The 24,373-nt window shown below is 41.5% G+C and overlaps 2 protein-coding genes across 2 annotated transcripts in view; one reads left to right on the top strand and one right to left on the bottom strand.

Annotated features, from left to right (window-relative positions):
* Positions 1–15,638, bottom strand: part of LOC143281048 (cyclic GMP-AMP synthase-like receptor 1) — a 48,048-nt gene extending 32,410 nt beyond the window's left edge. The window contains exon 1 of the mRNA XM_076585957.1: positions 15,044–15,638. Coding sequence (XP_076442072.1) covers positions 15,044–15,527 — 484 coding nt within the window. The 5' untranslated portion in view covers positions 15,528–15,638. The remainder of the gene's footprint in view (positions 1–15,043) is intronic.
* Positions 15,639–15,684: 46 nt separating this feature from the next.
* Positions 15,685–24,119, top strand: LOC143281050 (protein cornichon homolog 4-like). The gene is made up of 5 exons (XM_076585959.1): positions 15,685–15,828; positions 16,686–16,754; positions 18,260–18,372; positions 18,807–18,947; positions 20,325–24,119. Exons 1-5 carry the CDS (start codon positions 15,754–15,756, stop codon positions 20,353–20,355), a joined length of 429 nt encoding a protein of 142 aa, XP_076442074.1. The 5' UTR covers positions 15,685–15,753; the 3' UTR covers positions 20,356–24,119.
* The last annotated feature ends 254 nt before the right edge of the window (positions 24,120–24,373 follow it).

Raw genomic sequence — 24,373 nt, forward strand, 5'->3', positions numbered from 1 at the left:
TGAGTTAAAAAAAAAAGAAAAAAAAAAAGAAAGAAAAAAAGAGTTCTTTTTTCCAGCGATACCTGACTATGGCTGGTCACTAACAGTGTTCAGATAGCATTAATTTGTGACAGTTATGAAGTATAAGGACGTTTTGACAAGCTTTGACCATTTCCTGGACACTGCTTGCTACTGTTGACCATTACTGGTCACCATTTGCCCATGCTGACAACTAACCACAAACCAAAAGGGTTCATACTGCCTTGTTCTGTCACGTTTGTGCACTTATTATGACGACTGGCAGGCTTTTGGCTTCTAAATTAACTCTGCTGACCACTATCTAACTCTTCAGATTTCATTATTTTGTGAAGGATACAGGAGTTAGGATTTCTTGACAAAGTAATTTTCTTTGATTGTATTTCAAATATTCACCTTTGACTCCACCCTCAACTGACTCCGACTCCACTAACTCACCATCAAACTCCCCCCTCCTCTCCTTCCTTTTGAACAATAACATTCCAATATGAAAATTAATATTCAATATTTTATCAAAAATGAATGTCTAAAATCACCAGTATGTGTGACGGGACCTGAAACAAAACTCATCCACACATACAAGCACCACACATACACGCACGCGCGCGCACACACCCCACCCCCAGCAGATGCAAAACAACTTTAGTGTGTGTGTGTGGGGGGGGGGGTAAGGGGGGGGGAAGGGGGGGGGGGACCTAGGGGGGAACGTCCGAGAAGGGGTGGAAAGTTTTTCAAGGAGCCTCTTGATTACTGCTATGCAGATACCTGACAGCAGCATAACCCAACGCACTGCCAGGCCTTGAGTACATGCATATATTATATATACATGTGTGTGTGTGTGTGTGTGTGTGTGTGTGTGTGTGTGTGTGTGTGTAACTATATGGGTTTTTTCCAACAGAACTTGGCCAGAGTACAACACTTTTGTTGCCACGGGTTCTTTTTCAGTACGCCAAGACAGCGCTGAACACAGGACCTCGGTTTATCGTCCCATCCGAACCACTATACGCTCAGTTTTATTTTCCAGTAAAATTTTGAAGAAAGGGCGAGAGCGGGATTCGAACCCAGACCCTCCTGGACACTGTCTTGGCTGATAAGTGTCAAAACCATTCTGCCACCTCTCTCCTTGGCGTGGAAGGGGTGGAAAGACTAACTGGGATGTTACACAATGCATCTGTCTTCATTTTATCATTCTTCTAAACATATAAACAATGAGCAGGGCTGGTAGGGATGTCATGCGCATATGCGATCCAAATGTTCGCATTTATTTTCTTTGACCACACACACGCGCGCGCGCGCACACACACACACACACACACACACACACACACACACACACACACCCTTAAGTGATGTGCCCTGTGTCACACATGCCACACACAATGCAACAACACCGTCTTTATGAAGCCATGATGACGTGACCTGCACACAATCATCACATGTCAACACAATGTTCCAGTTTCCAAAACACACTCGCAAAAGATGTCAGTTATCAACAATGTTTCAGTTATGACTAGCTGTTTAGTCCTGTTAGCAAGATGTCTGACATAAAAGGGAAAAAAAAAAAGAAGAAGAAATGGTAATTGCGCATGGAGAAAGGAAGAAGAGTATTCTTTATCATCTTCTGCGTTCGTGGGCTGTAACTCCTCATTTATTAAGCCATACTCCGTTTTCGGAATGTGTGCATGCTGGGCCCGTTCTTGTAACCATAGCCCACTGAACGCTGACCGGAGTACGGGATCGATAACTTTTGCTTGTGATCGTTTGCATGCGTTTACACACGAAGGGTGTTCAGGCACTGACAGGTCTGCACATCAAAAATTCTTCGTAATATCTACATTTTCCATGCATGTATACTGTAGGACACATCTGATGACAAACGTTACCACCACCACCCCTCCCGCTCTGTGTGTGTGTGTGTGTGTGTGTGTGTGTGTGTGTGTGTGCCTATCTCAATCTACAATGCCACTAACATAACACTAGTGCTAAACATTATTCAAACGATTAATCACTCCTGTCACCCACGTTGATAAACCGAGGCCTATCAGTTCAGCACCTTGTTCTCATGAGTAATCATCACTTATAGCTCACACTGATAAACTGGCTCACCGTTTTCCACACGTGTACAACAGCTTCAGCTACAGATAGATTATCACTGACACAAAGGGTTGTTTTTTTGTTGTTGTTTATAATAACAATTTCATGCAGTATCTCTCCCTATGCCAACAAGTCCGCTGCTTCTCACTGAGATATAGTATTCAACAGTTTATGCTTTTTTTAACAGCCTGAAAGAGGTGGATGCTGGCAGGCTGACTAAGCTTACCCACACAGCAAGGGATGTGATCGGGTCTGACGTGACTTGTCTCGGGGCACTTTATGGGGCACCTTGCTGACCCATCGCATCCCTTGCATTGCGAACAAGGGGCCCACAACTCTGTAGGGGGCACATCGGGAAGACAACTGAGCATCAGGGCAAAGACTGACAGACTCGTCAAATCCTTTCTTCCCAGTGCCATCAGACTGCTGAAGAAGGAAGTCGCTAAGTCAGCCTCCAAAGCAGAGTGACAACTTTTGATGTTTGACGCATGATATACACGAATGATTAGTCAACTCCCGAAACACAAACATACACACACAACAATAAAAGCATTCCCAATGAACATACAAAAGACATAACAACGGACAAACCAGCAGGCAGACATACATGTAGATTGGTAAATGTACATAGCGAATACTCTCTCTCTCTCTCTCTCTCTCTCTCTCTCCCTCTCTCTCCCCTCCATCTTAATGGTACGTGCAATACAAATTAAGAGTAACAACAACCAAGTGATTAACGTCAGAAGAGGAACAGAAAATTGTAAAATGACCAGTCCGAAGCACCACCTGTATGATTCTTAATAAAAAAAATTTTTTTTTTAAAGACACCACACCACCCATTGCCCCCTCCACCCACATCCCTACCCCTTTAACACCCCCCCGCTTCCCCCCTCAACCCCCCACCCCCCACCCCCACCCCACCCCCCCAAAAAAAAGAAAAGAAAAAGAAAATATCTCAGGAAATACATGATAGCCCACGATCCTAAACACCTTTATGATCACTAACACGTCAGCCTCCCCGACCAGTCACTGTTATCATACGAGAGGTTGGCATAGATATGTTCCGCGATCGAGGCGAGGAAAAAAAGGCAAGAAAAATAAATACTGGCGACGCACTAACGACAACGATCTGGCCTGAATAGAAGATCCAGACACTTTGTATTATCTGACTGACGGATCGGTCGTGGGCGTGAGGACATGTTGGTCTATGTTGCCGTGGACTTCACAGGGGAGACATTTCTCAGTCTCTCTGGACATAGTCGTTTGAACATTTCCAACCTCTCTAGACTCTATCGGCCACAGCCTACATTCCCAATCTTTCTGGACTTCATCGGTTATACAATCCCACTGTGTCTGGCCTTCATCGGTTATATCCCACTGTGTCTGGCCTTCATCGGTTATACAATCCCACTCTGTCTGGACTTCATCGGTTATACAATCCCACTCTGTCTGGACTTCATCGGTTATACAATCCCACTGTGTCTGGCCTTCATCGGTTATACAATCCCACTGTGTCTGGCCTTCATCGGTTATACAATCCCACTCTGTCTGGCCTTCATCGGTTATACAGTCCCACTGTGTCTGGCCATTGGTTATATCCCACTCTGTCTGGCCTTCATCGGTTATATCCCACTCTGTCTGGCCTTCATCGGTTATACAATCCCACTCTGTCTGGACTTCATCGGTTATATCCCACTGTGTCTGGCCTTCATCGGTTATACAGTCCCACTGTGTCTGGCCTTCATCGGTTATATCCCACTCTGTCTGGCCTTCATCGGTTATACAATCCCACTCTGTCTGGACTTCATCGGTTATATCCCACTGTGTCTGGCCTTCATCGGTTATACAATCCCACTCTGTCTGGACTTCATCGGTTATATCCCACTGTGTCTAGCCTTCATCGGTTATACAATCCCACTGTGTCTGGACTTCATCGGTTATATCCCACTGTGTCTGGCCTTCATCGGTTATACAATCCCACTCTGTCTGGACTTCATCGGTTATATCCCACTGTGTCTAGCCTTCATCGGTTATACAATCCCACTGTGTCTGGCCTTCATCGGTTATACAATCCCACTCTCTGTCTGGACTTCATCGGTTATACAATCCCACTGTGTCTGGCCTTCATCGGTTATACAATCCCACCTGTCTGGACTTCATTGGTTATACAATCCCACTGTGTCTGGACTTCATCGGTTATATCCCACTGTGTCTGGCCTTCATCGGTTATACAATCCCACTGTGTCTGGCCTTCATCGGTTATACAATCCCACTGTGTCTGGAGTTCATTGGTTATACATTCCAAGCCTCTCTGGACTGTTATGACTCCGTCTTATCGGCTATACATTCCAAATCATTTTGGACTTTTAAATACATTCCCAATCTCTCTGGCCTTCATCGTTTGTACATTCCTAATCTCTGTAGATTTCAGTTACACATTTCTAATCTCTCCGGATTTCATCGGTTATTCATTCCTAAATTTCTCTCAAGGGTGTGCATGCTCATTCTGATACACTAACTTTGATCCAGAATCCAAGAACCAAAATGCTAACTGTCAAATGCGCAAATCACTTAAACATGCTGTGAGCTTACCACAACGCAAACCTTGAAATCGATTTGACAGCAAACCAGTTCTTGATTAAACTTATGCAGAAGAATGCAGACTTTCATGTCAATGCAAAAACTACGAATCAAACTATGCGGCAGTGCTCGTGCACGGGACAATCGCTCGTGACCTTTTTGAAGTCGACCACGCGGCACATCTCGTGATCTGTGCTACTCGGAAAACAACTGACGTCCTTGATATTTGTGGTGATTTTTCCCTCGCGTTATCAACTGACGAAAAACAAAATTGATACAGACGATATCCCTACCCCGCCCCTGTCTCTCTCTTAATATTTTACTCTCTCCCTCTCTCGCCTCTTTCGATAGGCCCCCACACCCTCTCATTCTCCCCCTCTCTCCGTGGTTTGTACTAATGGTTTGTAACTCGAAGAAAACATCAAACGATACATCAAAGGCGCCAGCACGACAGTGTGCGACATGTGATCAACTGAAGGAATTCCTATTAGCATTATCATCTCCGTAACGGCGACTCGTGCAGCTATGATCGTTAAGCCCAATCAGCTATAAAGATCATAAGCATTCATAAAAATCCCGTCTGCAACAGCTGAAAGTCTAAACATGCTTACTTTCTGTGGTTGTACAGCAAAACTGTTTGTGTGTGTTTCTGTGCTTTTATTTGTAAGTTGTTACCGAAAGTCGGAGCGTTGCGAATTTATTACCGACAGCTGCAGCTGTTTGTTTAGGTTGTTATTTGGAGACATTTCTATTCCATCCCATGTTTGATCTGTATCAAAGAAAAAATCAATCTGTGGACTACTTACTCGTGGACTATGGAGAGAGAGGGAGAGAAGAGAGACCCATACAGATACCACAAGGTCGGCTGCACTTCATGCGGACGTCGTATACTGAACGATCAGTTTAGCTCTTCGTCGAAAGGGTGCACAGATAAAACGATGCACACTGGAAACCAGGAGAGAGCTTTGAACTCTATTTTTTCTTTAAAAGCTAAGCTGGCTCTTTACAAAGTCAGTCGATCGACACGTAAACTGGTTTTACAGATACCTAAAAGGGGGTGTTAAAAGTCGCTGTGGCGAAGTGGTTATGGCCGCGGACTGACAGCTGGGAGGAGGTTGGTTAAAACCCCATCAGAAGGGGCACTGTGAGATTGTTAGGTCCTTTGTCCGACTCAATCTAAAGTTGAGGTATCTCTGGGCTCAAATGGGAAGACTGGGGCCATACAGTCGACAGCCATTCATTTCAGGGATGCAACTTAGGGCACGTTGCTCAAATTACCTGACTGTCACTGCAGGTGTCTGTATCTCTCGGGCCTGGTCGATATCGGGATATAATATCAAAAGAATAGGAGAGTACAGCCTTTTTGTCACGTAGTTCCAAATCCAAATGGATCTCCATTGCAGAATCGTAATCATCCTTAACTTCATGTATCGTCAATATACCTTTCTTCATCTATCGTCAATATACCTTACTCATCTATCGTCAATACAACAACAACTTCAGGCTCTGTGGTGTTTCATGCACTGCCACAAGGCGACTTTTGATTCCTCTCCACTTCACTTGTGGTGAAGTTGTTGTAGTCAGGTCGGCGGATTCGTGGACGACTCGCATTGACGGATATGATGGTGGTCCCTCCAGGTCACACACACACACACACACACACACACACACACACACACACACACACACTTCAGTCTAATGTTCATCTTTGCATTATCCTGTCCCCATACTTACTCCCTCATCGCAGAACATTAACCTGCACTGGTTTTTCTGAACTAGTCTGTTGCTCTGTACTGTACAGAGTCGTTACCACGGAAAACCTGTGTAACTTGTAGTTTTCGCGTTAGATATATGCACCATGATTTCCGAAATCAAGTATTCATCAAATGGTCTTACTTTGTAAGGGCGATAGTATAATGCATGCCTCCCTGGTAACTAAATTTTACCCTTTATGTGCATTACCTGAGGCCAGAATTTTACAACTACATACGAAGATCTTCTTCGTTCGTGGGCTGCGACTCCAACATTCTCGTATACACGAATGGGCTTTCACGTATATGACCATTTTAACACCCGTCATGTACCCAGTCATACTCCGTTTTCGGGGGTGGGAGTGTGCATGCCGGGTATGTTTTTGTTTTTATAACCCACCAAACGCCAACATGGATTACGGGATCTTTAACGTGCGTATTTGAAATTGTATACTCACAACGGGGGTTCAGGCACTAGCAGGTCAGCACATCTGTTGACCTGGGAGATCGAAAAAAATCTCCACCCTTTACCCACTAGGCGCCGTTATCGGGATTCGAACCACGGACCCTCGGGCTCAGATTGAAAGTCCAACGTTTGAACCACTCGGCTGTTGAGCCCGTCATACAACGTTATAAAGTCTGGAAACCTCTCAGTCCCGCCCCCCTCCTCCCACCCCCACCCCGACCCATGGGTTAGAGCAGAAGATTTTGGATTGACGCCCAAACATCTCGTTAATAAATAAAATGCTCTTTACACATTCTTGCATGGTTTTCCTTCAGCTTTATTTGTCACCATGGCCAGTATTTACATACAGAGAAGTGGGAAGGAGAAAAAGATCCACTGTTTGCTGACACGCAAAATATCGCACTGCACGCACGCACTACAGGCAGAACAGAACGTGCTAGGCCCCTATTGCGCAATCTGCTTAGTTGTATGCGCTTGCTCCGTCAGAGAATGCTACACACGCTATTTATCTCCCTTGTGGTCAGCGGTTTCTATTCTTGGGCTACAACACTGTGCGACGTTGTTGTGCCACGCTATTATTATATCATTTGGTTAATCCATGGCTCAAGCTTGGTTGGCTACACACGCACACAGGCCTACCTTATGGGGGAGGGAGGAAGGGGGAGGAGGGTCACACACACGATCTGTTCGAAGGATCAGCTCTTTACAGTTCTGTAAGAACAAAGACGCCAACGCCGCCGATCAGTCTGAGGGGTTGGAGTGGGGGTGGAGGGCTGGGGAATGGGGGGGGGGGGAGAGAAGGAGACAGAGAGAGAGACAGAGAGAGAGAGGATAGAGGCGGGAGTGGGGGTGGGGGGTAAGAGAGGAATGGGGTATTAAAGGAGGAGAGGGGATGGGGAGATCGAAGAGAGTGGAGAGAGAAAGATGGTAGAAACAGTAATTTAAAAAAGCGTGTAAAAAAAGAGAAAGAATAAGACAGAATCAAGGAGAGACAGATAATCAGAGAGAGAGAGGGGGAGAGAGAGAGAGAGTTCACCATGATGATGATGTCACTTGTTTGACTGACTGATGGACGTCCTGACAGAAAAAAAATCAAGCCACTGAGATGTGTAAAGCACTCTTCACACACAAGCCTTAGCATTCCCTCCGATCATCAGGAGAAATGATACGGTCTTAAAAGTACCCACAAGAACTTAAAATCCTAAGTCTACAGTCTTTCGGTAACGTAGTTTTAGTTTTTGTACTCCCACTGTCTGGACATCGCTGCCTGTCGGTCTTCGACACCAGCCAACTCTCCCTCTGTTCAAATCCCAGCTAAAAACTCATCTGTTCTGCAGGGGAGGGTGGGTGGAGGGGTGTTGCGATTTATGTTCTGTTTTAATTTGAGCTACTCATGAGTGCGTGTATGCTTCAGTGTGGCTGACCATTTTAGGCCTTGGTGCGTGTGAATGGACGATTGCAAGCGCACTAAATCCAACTTTACTTAGGAAAATGCGATATACAAATGGCATTCATTATCATTATTATTTTTATTTATCATTATCATAATAATGAGAAGAAGGAGAAGCATTATTATTATCACTATAATCATTATTACTGTTATATGTGTTCATACAAAGCATACATCAATGAGCGCGTAATATGCTCTGTGCATGCGACATTGACAGTGCAACTGTGTAAAAACCAGTCATTCATCGCTCTGTAAGTTGTGTAAAAACCAGTCATTCATCGCCTCTGTAAGTTGTGTAAAAACCAGTCATTCATTGCTCTGTAAGTTGTGTAAAAACCAGTCATTCATCGCTCTGTAAGTTGTGATCTGTGTAAAAACCAGTCACTCATCGCTCTGTAAGTTGTGGTCTGTGTAAAAACCAGTCATTCATCGCTCTGTAAGTTGTGGTCTGTGTAAAAACCAGTCATTCATCGCTGTGTAAGTTGTGGTCTGTGTAAAAACCAGTCATTCATCGCTGTGTAAGTTGTGATCTGTGTAAAAACCAGTCATTCATCGCTCTGTAAGTTGTGATCTGTGTAAAAACCAGTCATTCATCGCTGTGTAAGTTGTGATCCGTGTAAAAACCACTCACTCATCGCTCTGTAAGTTGTGAAAAATCAGTCATTCATCGCTGTGTAAGTTGTGATCTGTGTAAAAACCAGTCATTCATCGCTCTGTAAGTTGTGATCTGTGTAAAAACCACTCACTCATCGCTCTGTAAAGTGTGATCTGTGTAAAAATCAGTCATTCATCGCTGTGTAAGTTGTGATCTGTGTAAAAACCAGTCATTCAATGCTCTGTGAGTTGTGATCTGTGTAAAAACCAGTCATTCATTGCTCTGTAAGTTGTGATCTCGGCTCGGGACCATAACGTTTTTTAACGTACTTTTTTTCTGTTTGTCAGAAACTGTGCGTCTGTTTGGAATGCGCCTAATGACTGCCACAGTGCCTTCGAGTTCGACAAATAAAAACATGACTGATATCTGTATTTGTAGAAAGTTTTGATAACTGAATTCGTAATTTGTAGGAAACTTCCATCCCCGAAAACAGAGTATGGGTTTCTTAATGACGGGGTAAAAACAATGCATCAGTGCATGTAAAAGCCCACTTGTACCTGTTACTGAACATGGGGGTAGCAGCCCGCGAACGCAGGCAGAAAAAAAGAAAGAAAAAAAGCTTTCGTAATCAACGAATATGAAAATTGATATACTGATATTTGTGGACAACTATGAACACAGAAAACTGATATAACCAATCTATTCATAGAAAAAAAGACCAGCTATTCTTGTCTCGGCTCTGGTTCTAGATCGCAAACTTTGCTCTTTTTTTGTGCTTTTTTTTTTTTTTTTTTTTTTTTTGGTCTTCTTTTGCTTTGTTTTGGTTTTTTCTGGCAGTATACACCGTATTCTGCACAGGTGGCTTCAGTCACAAAATAACCTGTGTACAACTGCAATGTTTTGTGCGCGTGTTAACTCATACATACGCACGCACATACACAAACACACACACACACACACACACACACACTCACACTCACACTACACGTCTATTTGTGGACACATGCACACATATTTTCTGTGTGGTTTCAGTTGCACACAGGCCATGTAGTACATGATTTTCTTCTCTCTCTCTCTCTCTCTCTCTCTGTATATATATATATATATATATATATATATATATATATATATATATATATATATATATATATATCCACCAATACCATTTTCGTTTCCTTCTTTCTTTCTTTCTTTCTTTCTTATTTTTCTCTCCCAAACCGGATGACAAGCACCAAGAGTGGAGAGTTGTGTGAAATTTGTGCCATTCAGGTGGTGACTGTGATGGATTACAATACAATGTTTTCTGGAACACCACACGCGCCGTCTGTTTATGCGGACGGCTGAAAAGGAGCGATGTATGTGTGTGTGTGTTTCAGTGTGCATGTGTGTCTGTGTGTATCTTTATGTGTGCGCGTGCGTGTGACTGTGTCTGTGTGATTCTGTCATGTGTGTGTGTGTGTGTGTGTGTGTGTGTGTGTGTGTGTGTGTGTGTGTGTGTGATTGTGCATATATGTGCGAGTGTCAGAGAGTGGTTGTATATATATATATGTGCCGGTGACTGTGTGTGTATGTGTGTGAGATAGATAGATAGACAGATAGACAGATGCCGAGAACCAACATGCAACAGCGCAATCAGTCAGAATTATGGTATGTTGATCTGCAGGGGATGTAGCCACTGGACAGCAAGTGTCACTGCTTCACACTTCCGTTGGCAGGCTCGAGGTTGTGACTTTGTACGCGACATTCTCGTCTGTTTTGCTTTACAATGTATTCCCAGCTGGGCTGATCTTTTGTGACTGAACCATTTGTACATAATAATATCGATCTCTTCTTCGCTGTTAGCTGTTTTCTTCTATAACTTAGCTGTTTTCTTCTATAAGTAGCTTCTCCTCTGCATCAGTCCTGCCCTCGGCCAATCCTCCATATTGCCCTACCCTGAGTGGGTGAAATAACTGTGCCGAAGATTGTGTGTTCGAGGTGTTCTGGTTATTCTTCCCATTCTTTTGCTTCTTTCAGGACTTGTAGCTGGCATAAAAATCGAATGGGGGTGTTCTGCTTGTCCAATCCATGATTTCCCACATGTCCAAGATGACTCCCTTTTGGTTCTTTCAATGCATCATTCAGTGGGCTTTGAAGGTTTTCTGTTTGCTCTGCAATGAGCCTTTACCTGTTGTAACTTGTGTCTGGTCTGCATTTAAGGAAGGTCTAGCGGGTATCGTAGATTGCGTTTCTTTCGTTGGTCCCATGTCTCAACGCTTCTTTTTTTAATTTTTTCGGACTTTAAGAGGCAGCCTCGAGAAAGTGTTGTGAGGTTTAGTCTATAGCCAGTCATACTGGGGGCGACTGACTGGTAAAGCCGGAAAGATGTGGCCTCTGGCTGCTTTTCTTTAACTTCATACCGAAAGACCCTTCAGTCTGCGTTGCAGCACAGTACTTTCAGTTATTTTCTGAAGGTCAGCATTCTCTCAAACTGTATTCGTAAGTATAAACAGGCTATCGGTCTGAATTTGAATGAAGTTAATTTAGTACTCACGGCAGCAAAGACAGAAGAAATGTGCAAACACTGACAAATTAGCTTTTATTCAAGACTGGCATAGCCTCTTTAATCCTGAACAAGCCACACAGAACACATGGACAATACAGAACAAACAAATGGTTACCTCGGTGGTTTTTCAACTGGAAATTAACAAACAATGAGGCCAGGAAATGAAATGATTAACAAATAGTAAAGAGTGGTAACTAGTCTCTCCATTCACAAGGTACACACAACAACAGTTCAAGTCAGTGCTGCTTATGCTACCAATTCAGCTAGCACTCTTTACTAATAACAACAACAACAAAACCACACACAACCCCCTAACCCCCCCCCCCCCTTTCCCCCCAAAAAGAGAGAAAATAAAGTTCTGGTCAAACTAGTTTTTCGCCCAGCAGGAATCTAATAGATTGTACAAGCGACAGTCGTTAAAACTGGTTATGGTCCAGATTGCGCAAGTCGGCCTATGTATGTTATTTTAACACACACAAACACACACACACACACAATTTAGTGGCCTGGTGGTGGCACAACAAATACAGAATCTGCAGCGTTAGCAATGCCGCTAGATGGTACACTTAAAATTTTCGTCTGTTCCCATTTCATTGAAACTGGTTAACGTAGACGATGGGGGGGCAGCGGTGCATGTGTGTTTGAATGCAAAATCCACTGTTTCATGCGTTGTGGTGTGTTCAAACAGCGTAGTGTGTGTGCTTGCGTGCGCGCGCGCGCGCGCGTCGGTCTCAGTGTGTGCACGGTGTGTGTGTGTGTGTGAAAGAGAGAGAGACAGAGACAGCCAGAGACAGAGACAGAGTATGTGTGAGTGCATGTGTAGTGTGTGTGTGTGTGTGTGTGTGTGTGTGTGTGTGTGTGTGCGCGCGCGCGCGCGCGCGCGGTACGGACGTATGTCACGCGCGCGTCTGCATCCTAAACTTGTTTTCGAGCTACCAGGCTAGCACTGGAAGCGATTCCAGGCACACTGGTCGAGCAGTGCAGCTCGAGAACTATCGACTTAAAAATAGCACGACACCCCCGCTTTCATCGCAACCCACTCGCCGATTCACAACTACCAGCCTTTAGCTCTGCGACCCCCATACTCCTGGCATTAAGCTTCTGTAGATAGGATCATAATAGCCTGTTGTTATTGTTGTTGTTGTGATCCGATTTGCCGATCTCGACGCACTTCATGAAGCAGGAATATCGGTCGCGATTTTTTTTCCCCTGGAAAGATATGGTTTATGTTGTTGTTGTTGTTGTTTTTGTTTTGTTTGTTTTTTTTTGTGTGTGTTTTTTTGTTGTTGTTGTTTTTTGTTTGTTTGTTTTTGCACTAATATACTGGAAATTCTCTCCGATTAGTTGTTATTCATTGCTCAGTGCTGCTGCCTTTGGTATCATGAAAGATTTTCAGATAATCTTATGAATATATTCACTTCAGTTTAAAACATTCCCTTGTGACATGTTGTCTGCAATTCAGTCCTTGACTCTGTCCTGTTTATTTCTTTCATTCGGTTTCTCTCCTTGCCATATTGGCTCTTTCGCCCCCCACACTCCACACCAACCCCCCGCCCCCTCCGCCCCACTCAATTTCTTTCACACGCAAACTGAAGACGCGATCGCATATGAGCAACATACACACGCGCGCACACACACACACACATTCACGTGCGCGCCCGGGCCGGGGAATACATACACAAGCACACCCCCAACCCCCTCCCCCCTACACACATGCCGGCGCGCGTGCGCGCATACTCACATTGTAGTCCGGTCTGCTCTTTCTATGCGGCTGGGAAACGAAAATTGGAACAAATAATTTCAGTCAGCAGATACTTCTGCCAAATAAGTCATTTCTTACGGTAAACGCATGACGCAAAGACAAACTTTTTGTACTCCCCACCACCAACCATTCGCCTCCGTCCTCAACCACCTTCTTTCCCTCTAACTTACACACAGACTCAGCACAAACACACACACACACACACACACACACACACACACACACACACTGATGTACACATGCTCTCAGAGAATGTCAAAATGTTCGTGCAAGCGGCTTTGTCAATGTTTGCAGTGAGTGTGTGTGGAGAGGGGGGAAGCGGGGAGGGGGGGGATGTGTGTGGGAATGGCGGCGAGTGAGTGAGTGAGTGAGTGTGTGTGTGTGTGTGTGTGTGTGTGTGTGTGTGTGTGTGCATCAGTGCAGACAGATTGGATAACAAACAGGCAAATGGAGCGTACTGCGGACATGTAATGAGACACTGTGAGATTCAGCTGATATATTTAATCTTGCAGTCAAACAACGTGTTAGAATGAAATTTTCGCAGTTAAAATGGAAACCACAATGGTCTTCACGGGAAATGGACAAAAATGACCTTTAAAAAGAACAACAACAACAACAATAAACATTATGCATGCGAGAGTCAGTCTTAAAAACTAGCTCTCTTGTTCACAAAAGCATATACCCGATGCAAGGAAAAAAACACATTAAAAACTTTGGACTGGAAGAATGTTTTGTTGTTGTTGTTGTTGTTTTTACTTCCCCATCACCTTTCCAGTCAGTGGTATCCATAGACATAAACAGTGCATAGACATATACGGTGATGTAACTGGATCAATTATATCTTCTTCTTCTTCTTTCCGTTACACGACCAACATCGACTTGCCACCGATGACTCTGTCGTGGTTCATGCATGCCGCTGAGTATTTTCGTGTCTCCATAACCCACCGAACACTGATAGGTTACATGATCTTTCACGTGCGTATTTGATCTTCTGCGTGTGTAAAGACACGAAGGGGATCCAGGCACTAGCAGGTCTGCACATATGTCACGTTGACCTGAGAGATCGGAAAAATCTCCACCAGGCGCGTTACGTGATTCGAACCCGGGGCCCTCAGATTATAAGTCCAACGCTAAAACCACTCGGTGATGTAAACCATCAGTGATGTAAACATGAATATAAATAGATAATATATATCATTGTATATCTCAGTGGTGGGTTCACTCAAACGCTGCTCACTGGCATTCCGACACCCCCAAACACAAGACCACACCCGGGTTCATCTACCCCGGCCCGGCCGAGAAACCTACTCGTATTATTTAGACACTTGCACTGTTGCGGGTAAGAAAATTTGAGCAACATTCAAGGCGCATCCGCCATGAAATAGATATCAGTGTAATCCCAGTCCAGGTGACTGCACAGCATTCTCTGCTAAGTCTCGGCGAGCTGGGTCGGGGGCCGAAACTGACCCCCACCCCCTTCCCCACCTCTCCTGGGACTCGAACTGAATCCGCGTCCTCGCACTCGTCGGTCCGCGACTCTAACCACTGCGCCACGACAGAAGCATTAATTTTGTTTTTATAGCAACTTTGTTTTAAGTTCCGACATTTTCCCTCTTTTTTTTCCCCAGCGCGAAAACATGTTTGTGTGACATGCGTGACAAGTGAAACGTGGCCCGCGTGGCCCGAATACGCCGCTTGGTGCGCGTGTACTTATGTTCGGGACAAGCAGACGACATCTTCTTCATCTCGTAAACAACGTTGAAAAAAAAGTAAACTATGACTTACCTTTATAAGAAACCTGCACCATCCCGTTGTGAAAAATATCCGCAGCAATCAACGCCACAAGTTTGGCAAAGTTCTGACGAATTTTGGTCGCTGAAAGAAAAGAATGAGGTCCTTGTCGAACTGGAACACACAAATCGGCAGCCCACATATCATTGGCAAAACTCTGCGCGAACATAACTTCTCCATAACAAGACAGGTTTGGATTTGTTTCGGATAAGTCCCTGAAAGATTTCATATGTACCAAGTTGTCAAGCACGACAATCAGTTCGAATTCGTCACAAGCAGACACTTTCATAGCCTCAAAATATTGTTCGGTCGGTAGAGGAACATAGCATTTAAACCTGGCGTCTGCTCTTCCAATTGAAGAGATGATAGGTTGAATGACCGTGTTCATGCAATACACGATCGCATCCCTGGAAACTTGTCGAGAGGCCTCCACAACTTCCACACTAAACCTCTGCAACACCGGCGTCAGTTCATCCATGCTGAATCTTAACTGTTTTTTTCTTCTGCTAAGATCATTGACAACTCCACCTTCGGATCGTAAACACCGTGCGCTACTGCCGAAGGGCGCACCGTGTGTGACTGGAGTAAACAACATGCTGCGCAGCTGGAGTTACCGTTCGCGATATTCTTAGAAGAGTGCTGTCCCTTAGATTCCGGGTTTCGAACTTCGAGAAGTGTTTTGTTCACAAAAGATATCGAGAACCATGGGTCCCGATGGCTTACTTTTTATATTCTGTCTCATCGATGAAGCTATGCTTCTTTTCCTCGCTGTGTATTTTGTATCCTTTTGATGCAGTGGAAGAGTGGCTTGGATCGCATAGTTTGCCACAGCAGCAGTTCAGATTCAATGACAAAGACAAGAGAGCAACACCATGTTTTTATGACTTCATATTTTCCTTCTTCCAACAAATGGACAAGGCATATAGTGTAGAGAACGTGTCATTCTGCAATTAACTACTCGTATATTTAATCTTTAACACGAGAAAAAAGCAGTAATCGGCATTTCTGGGATATATACCAGCATTTTAGTTTTGTATGTGGATGTCATTAAATACATTACATGAATCAGAAAAATAAAACAATTACAAAAAGTACAATGATTCAAAGGAAAGGTTTTCATTGCTTGGGATGGTGCACATAATTTGGTATGCCTAAGAAATACAGTCATACAGTGAAATTCTACCAGGGCACAGTAAAAACAAATGCATGCTCAGTAAAATGGATTTAGATTCATTTAAGATATAAGTGGTAATGAACAACCACAAGAAAACTAAAATAAAGTATTGGAATTAAACATTTAAATGATCCCACTGACACATAATGCTAATTTATACAAGGGTGTGCATGTGCAGTGTCCAACTGCTTGTTTAGAAACACAGTTTTGTATTCTTATTCAAAAAACAAACAAAAAGTTAATTCCAACTCAGAACACTAACAGTGCATTTGTTGTAAGTGCATACGCAGCATGTTTTCAGTTGTTTCTTCATTAGTTTATGAAAGACCATGTGTGCAGTAAGTTCGTTTTTGACAAATTTGCAAGTGTTATTTGTTGTAGCAAAAGCATGTAACTAGAATTATTATCATCCATATTATCAAATGAAAACAATATATATGATAATCCCTTAACTCTATCCAGGTTATTACATTGTCTGATTTGGAGTGTGATTACCTGAATGCCAGAACATGTTGTGAAAGACTAAACTTTGTAAGTCTGGCGTGTGTTCAATTTCTTGAAAGTAACACCTGGTTTTTTAACGTGTATTTGCACTGTCACCATCCTTGGGCAGACAGACCACAACACAAATCATATGAGAATGCACAAACACTCACTCTAGTAAAATCTAGTGTGTTTGTCAAAATCACCTTGTTTGAAAAGACAATAAACCAATGAGAAGAACACACACACACACACGCGCGCACATGCACACACACACACACACACACACACACACATAGATATATATAGGGTGAAGTATATAGCATATTTATTTTGGTTGATTGGTTTTTGTTGTTTTAATGCGGGGAAAGGGGCCTTGCTAAACCTTTGAACTATATTCTTATTTCTGCTCAGGAATGATAATGTTTACTGTACATGAGTCATGACATATTTATATTATTTACTTGCATATATGTAAGTATCTGTGTTGTTGTTGTTTTTGTTTTTTCATTCACAAGCCTATTTCAGTATATGTTTTTGTGGTTTATTTATATCATTTCATTTTCTTATACTGTTCTTCTTCTCTCTCTCTCTCTCTCTCTCTCTCTCTACATGTTTTGTTTTTTTAATTTGGTAGGCTCTCAAGGCATTGGGTTTATCTGTGTTGTTCAGACATCTGTTTCCTATTCATTATTATTATAAAGCAGATGTGGTGTACTTTACGATGTCTACTTGCTTAAGCATATCATATATAGTTGGATGTTTCTACTGGGGGATGGTGGGAGTTCTTTCAGGATAGTACTATTATTAGTATCCTTACCTTCTGGAAATTCTCTTGACCTTAAGGGCTTACTGCTGATAGGTTGTTAAACTCAACTCTATGGAAATTCTGTGCTAGAAATTTCTTTTCTGTTACTCTGTTTTTGATCTTTTTCTTTTCTTTATGTCATCTCTCTCTCTCTCTCTCTCTCTCTCTCTCTCTCTCTCTCTCTCTCTCTCTCTCTCTTGCCATCTACATTGCTGGTCCATTCACCAATAGATATTATTTCTGCAAAGCCTGTGTTTGTAATTGTGGTGATGGTTGTTGTTGTTTGTCCTTTTCTGGACCTGATGACTGGATATTCTCATTGTGTTGTATCATTTTTTGCACCAGGTAACACATGTGAGTTGCCCATGTGCAATTTTCAGATTTGTGTGCCTATTATGAAAATTTCATGTGTTAAGCGTTTTGGGAACGCTGCAGAAGAAGAATGCATACATGGTTTTACATGTTTATGTTCAGGTTTGTGTTTTTTTCTCTGTTGAAAAATTGATGGAACGGTCAGCATCAGAGGCATGTCCAAAGTTTATGTGCTCGAAGTTCTGTACTTGTGCATGATTGTCTTTTCCAGGGTTTTTTGTTGTTGTTGTTGTTATTGTCAGGTTTTTTGGGACCAATATTTACACTTTTTCAGCCCTGATGTAACACATTAAGGCCAGCTGGGCTATATAAGAAACAAAGATAATGAGATATATGTAAATGGTAAGTTAATTGTTATAATTGTCGTGTGCAGTGGGTGTTGCCAGAAGTGATCGCTCACGATGTTTTGGTGCTTTTCCTGTTGCTCACGGGTCATTGGATCCTCTTCATCCTGTATGCTCCGCTGAGCCTCTGGCTCACGTACAAGTAGGTGAAAAAAACTGTCACAAAGATTTGAAATAAAATTTTCTTTCTTTCTTTCTTTCTTTTTAAATTTTTTTTTCTTCTTTTTTTCTTTTAATTCTCAGCTTTTGAAAAGGTTTAGTAAGTGAGACTATGAGAAAGGAAAGGATATTTTTGTATTCACAGATTTTGAAAGGGTTTAACGAGTGAGACCGTGATTGTTGATTTTTATTAGACAAGATGTTTTATTTATATACATGTTGTGTACTTTAAAATGTGCATATTGATTACAACTTGCAAGAAATTGTTTTACTTTCTGGTAAACCACACTATGATGTATAAAGTATGAATGTTAAGGGGGTAATTAATTAACTAGGTAAGTATAATCAAACCCTGTTGTGTTTGATCAAAAAGCAAACAAAAGATGTGATTAAAAATGGCATTCTGTTTGTTTTCAGAATTGTGATGAAACCTTCTGGAGATATCGGGATGTTTGATCCAACAGAAATCCACAACCGGCAACAGCTGAAGAACTACATGAGAGAGAGTCTCATACGCCTTGGGATCCACCTGATTTTCTTCTTCATATTTTTGTACTGGTAGGCAGTCTGTTTATCACACATTAGTGTACATACAATAACGTATAGATAGATAGATATAGATATATATATATATATATATATATATATATATATACAGAGAGAGAGAGAGATACACACAGATATAGATATATATATATATAGAGAGAGAGATATATAGATACACACACACACACACACACACACACACACACACACCATATGCTATCACCAGATTCTGTGTACAGTTTATGGGAGAGGCTGCATAGTGAATTTCTGCCAGGCCTCTGCTTAACAGCATGGGCAAATAGAATTTGACAGCATGAAACTGTTCTGTTCTGTATATGAGTCAAGGTCTAACCATTTATAAAAGTTTATGTTTTATTGTTTTGTTTATAGAATATTATAAAGAACATATTAAAATAATTGCTGTTTTTGAGACAAACAAATTTTCACTGTAATCTAGAAAGTTCTGTCAGGTCTTGGTAAAATAGTCGAAAGGATCTGACATAATCTTCTGCTTCTTTAAAGATTCTGTGGAGCAGCAAAGTAGTTTTCTTTTTTCATGAATCTTGATTGTTTTGTCACAAATCATGAATGTTTTGTCATGAATCCCAGCTGATTCCAGATGACTGAAACAATGATGCATGAAATCTGCCCAATTCACCAGGGTTTTTTTTTTTAGGTTGAGTAGTTCAGTCCAAAATCTACCTGCACTGGAAAGCTTGCCACACAAATTATTGCATTTTCTTACATGAGCATTTGTTTTTTCTAACTCTTCGACTTTAGTAGACGAGACAGTTCACCACCATAGGTGACTTTTGTCATTGAGCGGTCATGTTAAATTGACTGTTTTTCACATTGTAACAAAGCTTGACTGCTGCAGCCAATTTTGCTATAGGAAATAAACGAACTTTCCCCACTTGACCAAGTTTGAAGTGAAAGAGTCCACTGTGTTGTTTTGACGTGAATCAAATTGTGTGACTGAGAGCGTTGTCTGAAATAGTTGGTGCTAGTGAGTGTTTTTTTCACACAGAAGCTTGACAGGGAAAGAATTAACGAATTTAGAAGGGGAAAAAAACAACTCTTAAATAAGTTGAGGAAAATCTATTTCAGCCACTGATATATCATTGAGAGTTTAGGAATTGAAGAAAGAACTTTAAGAATTTGAATTTCATGTTTATATTTGGACTTAGGCTAGGCATTTATAAGCTTTTGATATTTTGATAGGATTTTGATTTGTATTATTGTTGCCCTGTCTTATTTTGTTGACAAAGGATGCAGCATTGGTAATGTTCTTGCATGCTGATTTTCGAATTAAGTTATTCATGGGTCATTTACTTACAAATTGCATTTTCTGGTTTCATTCTTACAAAGCTGATGTGTGTTCTATTGCAGGATGATTTACTCCTTGGTGAAAGGTGAATAGTGACCAGGAGCCTGGAACCACTGTTTTGGCCACAATATTGTTTCCATGGGGTACTTGTGCTTGGAGTTTGTTCATGGGCGTGTGCATGTTTCCTGGTTGTTGTTGATTTTTTTCCCACCCTTTTGTTTTTGTTGAACCTTGTTAAGCAGCTGTAAGGTTTTTGTACAAACTTGAAATTTCTTTTCTCTTTTTTTTTGTTTTTTGTTTGGGTTTTTTTTTTTTTTTTCGTTGTTCTTTTTGTGTGCATACCTTCCAGATTGTTATTGTGTATCTGTGTGGTGTCATCATCCTGACTGCTGTTTGATCCAAACAATACTGCCATGTCATTGATACTGTTATTTTCATTTTGTTAAAATGGCATTACCCCCATGTTATGTTTTCATTTCTCAAAGGAGTGTGTGTGTGTGGGTGTGCACAAGGAGAGAGAGGAGAGAGGTTATGACTGGGAGAAACAGAGACATAAAGGAAAGTAATGATAAGATAGTAGCTGAACTGACCATCATCAGACCATTAATTCAGGGGGAGGGGAAAGTATCAAACGTAAGATGTGGGTGGAAAGCCCCATGGCAAATACATTGATAATTTGCAGAGTGGTTTGAACTGATACATAATAAGACGCACACAAGGAGTACATTTCAGTTGAACGTATTGCAGCTGCAGAGAACATTGACCACTATTTGTTTGTATTAAAAAAAAATTTTTATATGATATGTATTTGTCGACAATATGTTGAAATCGTATTGATTACATCTGTCAGTTCTTCAGAACTGGTTTACCTTTCGGTCAGTAATGTTTACATCTCTCGTGGTTGTGACAGTATCAGGAGAGATTACTGCCTGTTGAAAAAAATTTCATTTTGGTTTGTAATATTGTAACAGTGTTAAAAGGTGAATGTCAGCAGTTTGTTATTATCTTTTTTTTTCCCCTATACTGTGACAAGATTTAAGATCAGAGTCACATCACATAAAAGTTCATGTTCATAGACAAGTGTTTTCTTAACCTTTTGATTGCTTTTTGTTACACAGTTTGGCCAGTGGTTACAAAGTTATGTTAAAATCACACTGTGACCGACAGCTTTGTTCAAGGTTCTTGGTTTGTGTGTGTGTGTGTGTGTTAGTACATGTTTTTTGTTTTCTTTTCTTTTTTTTTATTATACTGTTTTATTTAGATTTTTGTTGTAAGTTTTATGATTTGAGCATGATTTCATGAGTATTTCAGAAGATTTTTGTGAAACTTTAATCAACAGTGAGTTTGCAGAAATGAGACATTTTTCAAATGACTAATTGAGGTTCTTTTTGTCATGGTCTTTTGAAAGGGAGGAGGCAAGTTTTTTTTCCCCACCGTGATTTACCATGCTTACGTGTTTGTGTGTGTGTGTGTGTAGGCATGTGTGTATTCTCTTCAACTTATTGTACACTGTAGATAACAAGGCAAAACATGCCTGGCATGATTCTCTACAGCATTGGCTTGTTAGTTGTAGAGGCACACATAAAGATGGGACAGAACAGTCTTCAGATGGATCACATGCATTGTAGACTGGTACAATATTGCAGGTTAATGTGCACATAGAGCTAAGGGACACGAACAGTGGATTTTATTTTATAAATCATGGTGCACCTTGGTTTCACATGTACAAGCAGTAATTGATGTTATACAGACCTCGCCTCTCCCCATCGCTTCCACCATTTTGCTTATCAGTGCTAATCTTTGCAGGCTGTCTTTGTCTTCACGCTCATGTGATAGCATTATACACCGCAAAGCACCAGCTGTAAGGTTAACTGAACTAACTCTGATGATAAACCTTGGAAAGAAAAAGGTCTCGTCTGTCCAGTGTCAGTTGTGGATGATAGTTCTTGTTTTATCTGTGCTGAGATTTTGAATCAATGTTGAGATTTTTTTCACTCCAAACTTTGGACATCTCTGTGCAATTTTTTGTGATGTGTGAATTTTTTTTTTTTCCAGATCATTATTTACTTGAGGATGATAGTGTGTTTGCTTGCTATTCTTCCTTCTGTACAAAGTGCTGCAGTCTAGATTCATATTTAGTATGAAATATACTTGTATATATTATCATGTATATTTCATGTTTTGTACCCAAAGAAAAAACCTGAAGACCTTACAATATTGAAGAGGGGTGTTGGAAGTGTTAATGACATACCATATTAATGAAGTGATATATATTTCCACAGTATTACATATTCAAGCACACATGCACACGCATCGCGTGCGCGCACACACACACACGCAGCAAAGATAGCACTGGCTGGGCTTCCTCCTATAAAGAACAACCAGAATTTCACCCAGAACATCTGTCACAACATTTTCTCAAAGCCATAACTGCTATTATGGGATGTTCTTCCTCTCATAGCCAAGATAAGGGAGTATCCAACCTCAGGTTATCTACATGCATATAAAAAGTGGAAAATAATTAAATTTTAACAATAATTCTGCCGTGAGCTCCTATAAAATATTTCAATATGAATTCACAAGTGGAAAGAACAAACAAGTGGATGGTACAGGGAAACGAGCTGACAAGCAATGCTTCAGACTGTGAAGAGGTTTAACCCCAACAACCGAATTCAGCTGCCAGAATGGTGGGATAAAAAAATCCATGTAAGTAAAAGCCCTCATACTGATATGACTGAACATGGGGGTTGCAACCCACAAACTGGAAGAATGAAGACTTGAACAAAAAATTGGTTGATATATACAGTGATTTTGGGTTGTTTTTGCTTTCTTCTTCCAACCTGCTTACTGCTGCAAAATGCCTCCAATTGCGCCAATTTCTATGACTGAACATGTATCCAGCCTCTCAGAACAGTGGAAAAGTCAGTGGAAGGTGTGTGTATAAGGAGCATGAATGCATAGTCCTGTCATCTTCCTGGTGTTCTTTTAAATTCCTACTCACAGTGGTGACTGTAAATTTTCTGACATCACACAAGCATCTAGTTTTCAAACAACCAGTAAATTTCGCCTTTGACATATGCAACACAAACTGGAACCTGTATTGTACTCATTTAAAAGATGAAACAGATTTGCTTTCCAATGATCAGCGGTTATTGCTATGTCAATGTTTGCTTAAGATAAACAATCTGATCATCAGAGATTTAAAAGTTTAACCCATTTGCCTCTTTTGGGGTGTAGAAGTTATAATAACGTGTTTCATGTTTAAGGACTATTGCCAAGAACATTTATGTTATTGATACAAAGTTTATGTAGCTCCTATCTTCAGTAAGAGACCAAGCGTCAAGCGCTTTAAAAACATGGAGTCATTTGCACAGCAGGCTGCTTTCCTGGGTAGAGCCGACTGACAGCTGTTTTGGGGCGCTTCATTCATTTCCTGTGTCATTCAGCCTGGCTTCAGTCATATCCACGCACACACTTTCATATTAGATTAAAACTTGTGTAAGATAAAAGGCAAGCCCCAATTTTTTTTTTTTTTTTTTTTTTTTTTAAATTCTGTAACTAGTTTGAGATAGTCTGTTGGAGATAGTAGATAGGGCTTCACTCAGATGTCACTAAGTAATGGAATGGGGAGATCATTGGAATGTTTTTTTCATACCGTTTGCCTTGTCTAGGATCACTGGAAATAAGTGTTAAGCGTGATGTGATCTCTTGCTTCCATCACATCTGATCTCTATATTGCATGATTATTGTGTCCATGTACTTAACAGACTGCGTGTGACATAGTATTGAGCACTCCATACCGTGGCCCTATTCCATTTTGTGATCATGCCGAGATGATTCATTAATAAATCAGTGCTGTTCAGTAATACATGTGCATGTTATGTTTTGTCTGGATGAGGTGCACTTTGCCACTTTGTCTTTTTTTGCGATGTTTTGCATCGTCTTGCATTAATTTTACTCTATACTCATCCCAGCCTTGTTCCATGGCAGAGTGCCAGCAGTCCACAGGGAGCTGCATATGTCAGGTTGCCAAGAGGCACCCCACTGGAGGGAATCCTGCATTGCTGCAGTCACTTCAGTGCAGTCACTTTGGTGCTTTTCAGTTCAGCAG

This window comes from Babylonia areolata, chromosome 4 (genome assembly GCF_041734735.1).
Source record: "Babylonia areolata isolate BAREFJ2019XMU chromosome 4, ASM4173473v1, whole genome shotgun sequence".
In the NCBI taxonomy this organism is placed as follows: domain Eukaryota; kingdom Metazoa; phylum Mollusca; class Gastropoda; order Neogastropoda; family Buccinidae; genus Babylonia; species Babylonia areolata.